General features: G+C 45.3%; 1 protein-coding gene across 1 annotated transcript; it reads right to left on the minus strand.

Annotated features, from left to right (window-relative positions):
* Positions 1-605: 605 nt before the first annotated feature.
* LOC128343686 (taste receptor type 2 member 41-like) lies at positions 606-1,532 on the minus strand. Its single transcript, XM_053293121.1, has one exon. The coding sequence runs from the start codon at positions 1,530-1,532 to the stop codon at positions 606-608; it is 927 nt and encodes a 308-aa protein (XP_053149096.1).
* Positions 1,533-4,855: the final 3,323 nt, after the last annotated feature.

Genomic DNA, 4,855 nt, shown 5'->3' on the forward strand with positions numbered 1-4,855 from the left:
CATATCCTTGTTGGTATTGTTTTACAAATGCAACTGTCAGGATTCCTAGGCAGGAACATATCTTTGGATTGGTCTAAGTACAGTTCCAGAGCATCCTTAGGGATGTAGCAATGTGCAGGAAGTAGTGCAGAGCCCACCATTTCCATGGGGATATCCTAATTTCCAAAATAAAGACGTGTGGATGGTCCACATTCCATTGTGATCTGGGTAAGTGCCAGTTTCTGCACCATAGGTACTGTATTCACTAGCCCTATATAGGTGTTATATAAGCATGGATGCTATACCCAGCTACAGCCTTCCCCAGTAACACACCACATTCTTACACTGATGTGTTCTTTAGCCCACACAATCTATGCATATAGTATTTGAATGTTGTACCCATGGATAGTGTGGGGATGGAGTGTGAAGGTGAGGGGCAGAGCATACTAGTATGGAAACCAGTCCATCTAGTACATCTTGGTTTCAGCATCTACAGTTGGTGCAACACCTGAACTGGACTACTGTACTGTAACACACACACACACACACACACACACACACACACACACACACAGAGTCCTCTTTTCTTGGAACAATGGGTACATGTCTGCTGCCTATTCTCTTCTTTATGAAGATCTTCGTCTGATGTTTAGAACTCGTGTGCACACCTCTTTCAATTTGGGATTGGTCAATATTAAGATTATGGAGTGTGCAGAAGGCAACAAAGACAGTGCAGTATCAGAAACCAGTCGCTCAAGGTTTCCAAACTTGAAGTACTTTGTCATGGGCAGCATGACAGCAACAAAATATAGAATGTAGAAGAAGAGAAATAACAGTAAAGACATGATAACATTGAAATGGGCCTGAGTGTTGAAGTCCTTAATTCCAATGCCATTCTTTTTCAGATGCCTGGTGTGTCTCCACAAAGAGACGAGCAAAAGGATTGATGCAGTTAAACAGATGCTGACATTGATGGCACTGAAAGCAATTTGCAGGCGTTGAACTATAGTTAGGCTGTAGTCGCAAGCCTCACTTTGGCTGGTATTCCCTGGCAGATTTCCTGACAGACTGTAGTGCTTTTTCTTTCCAAAACAACTCACAACTATGGAAACAGAGAAGACAACGAAAGGTATGAGTGACATTCCAAGAAGTCTGGGCACGAGCATATTGATTCTAAGCTTGAGCCACAGGAAGAGGGCATGGATGAAGTTGGCGACCTTCACGCAGTAGAAAACACTGAGCCAAGAGGTACACCAGAAGCTGACAATGTTGAAAAACATCCAGACATAGTCGATAACCTCCTGTACATGGGTATAGATCTCCGGAGAACAGAAATAGAGAAACTGGCTCATCATGACAATCAGCTGCAACAGAAATCTGCTGGTGCTCAAACTGGTCAAGAGGAGATCACAAGGTACCATTTTCCTGCTTTGAAGCCAACGGTGGCCAATAACTACTATGATAAATCCATTCCCTAAAAGGGCAGCAATGGACAGAATTCCTAAAACAGACAGAGTAAAGATACCAAGTGGAGTTGTCCTGCCTCTGTCCATTATGGTTATTCTCTGAGAATTGTCTGAGAGGAACAAGTGGTATCACTCCAAGTTTCTGTCCGATGTCTAGCAGAGACAATTTCTGCTTGTTTGGGACTTATTAAATGGTCAGGTCATGCTACAGAGAAAGAAATGCAAATACCAGGAAGATCCTGTTACTAATGACACAGCTAGGTATAATGTTTCCCCTCTACCTAGGGTCTTATTCAGACTTGATTCACCAAGTGTATGGTACCTCTTTGTTTGCCAATTCCATAGTGCTTGGACATCAGGTCGTTCTGTTCAGTGCAGTTGCTTCTTCACCTCCCAGCTTCTGGCACTTTCTCATCTCTTCCTGTTGAGAGCAATCCCCTCCCTCTCTGCCCACTGCCACTTGAAGAGACAGGATAACGAACTGTCTTCTTGTCTGAAGGAGTAGTCTTCTTGTCTTCTAGTGGTCCTGAAATAAATGCTGCGGAGAGTGTTCGGAAATAAGTTTAAGATCACCAGTTCATATTTGTGAACCAATTACCTGCTTCATACCAGGGGTCATCCCATGAAACTGATTGCCAGGAACTTTAGAACTGACAAATGGAAATACTTTTTCACACAACGCATTATCAACTTGTAGAATCCTCTGCCACAGGATGTGGTGACAGCCAACAACCTGGATGGCTTTAAGAGGGGTTTGGATAATTTCATGGAGGAGAGGTCTATCAACAGCTCTAGTTGGAGGGCTATAGGCCACCTCCAGCCTCAAAGGCAGGATGCCTCCAAGTACCAGTTGCAGGGTACCAGTTGCAGAGTACCAGTTGCAGAGAGGGCATGCCCTCAACTCCTGCCTGTAGGCTTCCAGAGGCACCTGGTGGGCCACTGTATGAAACAGGATGCTGGACTAGATGGGCCTTGGGCCTGATCCAGCAGGGCTCTTATTTTGTTCTTCACCACCACCACCACCACCACCACCACCACCACCACCACCACCTTTGGGCAAAGAGGCACCTTTCAATGTGGTGGCCCTCTGAATATGTAGCAGGGGGAGCAGGGGGAGCAGCTTATTCAGCTCAGCATAGTGTCCCTTCCAGGGGCTTATGCTGGTGCCTGTTTGGTATTTTTCTTTTCAGATTGTGAGCCCTTTTGGGACAGGAAACATATTTTCTTATGCCTTATGCTATGGAAACGGATTTGAAAACTTTTTGTTGAATAATGGTATATAAATATTTTTAATAATAATAATAATAATAATAATAATAATAATAATAATAATAATGTCAACAACAAATAGCAAGTGCTGCCTTTGTAAAGAAGCAGATGAAACAGTGGACCACCTAATCAGTTGTTGTAAAAAGATTGCACAGACATTCAGAGGGGACATTCAGAGTGGAAACAACAGAATGATGTATATGTTAAACAAGACAGGGGCCAAGATACATCCCTGTCTCACCCCTCTGGATGTTGGAATTTCGGCTGTAACTTGGCCCTGCGCGCCCAGGCGTACCCTGAGGCAGGTGTTCTCATGTAACTTGTAGATCAAGAGTAACAATATCTTGTCCAGAGGTAACTCCTGTAATTTAGCCCACAATCTGTCTCTGGAAATTGAGTTGAAAGCGGCTTTCAGGTCTATAAAAGCCGCATACAAGGCCGAACCAGATTTTCCAGAATATTTCTCTATGAGATGTTGTAGTATAAACACTTGCTCTGTATTGGATCGCCCTTGTCTAAATCCCGCCTGCTCGTGTGCAAGAAGATTGTGAGATTCAACCCAGTCAATAAGCATAGCTAAGAGGTGTCTGGCATATAGCTTAGCAATAATACTGATTAGGCTAATGGGACGATAACTTGGTGGATCGGTAAGAGTCCCCCTTTTATAAATGGGGACTATTAAAGCAATGCCCCACTCTGGAGGGACTCTGGCAGTGCTGTCTATGAATGTAAATAAGGCTGCCAGTACCGGCACCCACCAGCCCAAGTTTTCGCGTATATTTTCAGTGTTGATGTAATCACTGCCTGCAGCTTTTGCAGGTTTGACTAGTTTTATCAAGTTTACAATTTCGTCACAGGAGACAGAGGACCACTTGGGCAAGGCAGAAACATCCACACCCAAAGTATAATTTGAAGATTCCACCCACCTGTATAAGTTATGAAAGTGCCGCTCCCCAGCCTCAGGAGGCACAGCAGAGGTAGACGCCAGCGGGGATCTCACCTGAGATGGCTTTACCAGGCGCCCAAAACTGGAATGATCATTCGACCTGGCCACATGGATCAATTCCGGCCACTTATTAGGGATGTATTACAATTTTTTGGTCTTTAATAGCTTTTTATACGCTTGTTTAATTAAAGAGAGGGCCTGAACTCCAGCCAAGTGGGCGCTCTTAACTTGAGATTGAAAGGCTAGTGTAAGGTTCTTTTTGGCAATTCGGCATTCCTGGTCAAACCAGGGGCATGAGAAAAACTTCTGCCTAGCATTGGAGGATGTACAGGATTTAGCAAGAAGTGGGGCGAGCAGACTAATTAATTTAGCATACTTCTCTAACATGTCTATATCCTGCAGGTATGAGCCTCCCAACTTGAGAGCCTCACGAAGGGCTAAAAGTTCATCGGATTTGAAAAACATTCTAGCCTGCTCTGCTGTTGGCAATGACCATTTAGGGGCACTATTTTTCTGTTACTCTGGGAAGGGAACATGACTGCTTCCTAGGAGGGGATATGTATATGTATGTGGTCTGGCCCACTGTGACCAAGGATGCTCTTGCAATGGCCCACCCTGGCATTGCCAGATGGGCAGACTGGGCAAATACTGGGACCAGGGTCAGATCTTAACGCTCACTGTCACTGTGGCGTATGCAGATGGCCCACCATAGGGAATCATGGGAGAGGAGAGACCCAGTTTCCAGTGATCTCAGGAGAGTGGAATTGCTGTGCCAGGCACAAATAAAAATGTATATGTCCCGATGGGCAACTGGACTGTCAGAGGGCCCACTTGGACTGCTTCCTTGTGGCAGCCACCAAGACTGGGAGAGGTGTTGCCAGGGTACCCACCATCCCCGCAGCTTGCCCAGCCCAACCAGGCTGGGCAGCATCTGCTGTCTGGCCCGCATGCCTGTCTCCATGGCCTAACACACTCGTGAGTGAGTGGTCCGTGGAAGAAGGGCTGTTATCACACATTATTAGCAATTCTGCCTGATTCCCCAGATGGTTTTTCTCATGAGTTGTGAATGGGAACCGCTATGGCTTTCCACTCTCATGAGAGGTTGGTCTGCTGCCGAGCAGCATCCATCATCATCATCATCATCATCATCATCATCATCATCATCATCATCATCACACATGTAGAATGGCTCCTT

Source organism: Hemicordylus capensis, chromosome 2 (assembly GCF_027244095.1).
Source record: "Hemicordylus capensis ecotype Gifberg chromosome 2, rHemCap1.1.pri, whole genome shotgun sequence".
NCBI lineage: Eukaryota > Metazoa > Chordata > Lepidosauria > Squamata > Cordylidae > Hemicordylus > Hemicordylus capensis.

Excerpts from the sequence above, each read along its gene's own strand:
- LOC128343686 (XM_053293121.1), bottom strand. The coding sequence starts at position 1,532 with ATGGACAGAGGCAGGACAACTCCACTTGGTATCTTTACTCTGTCTGTT.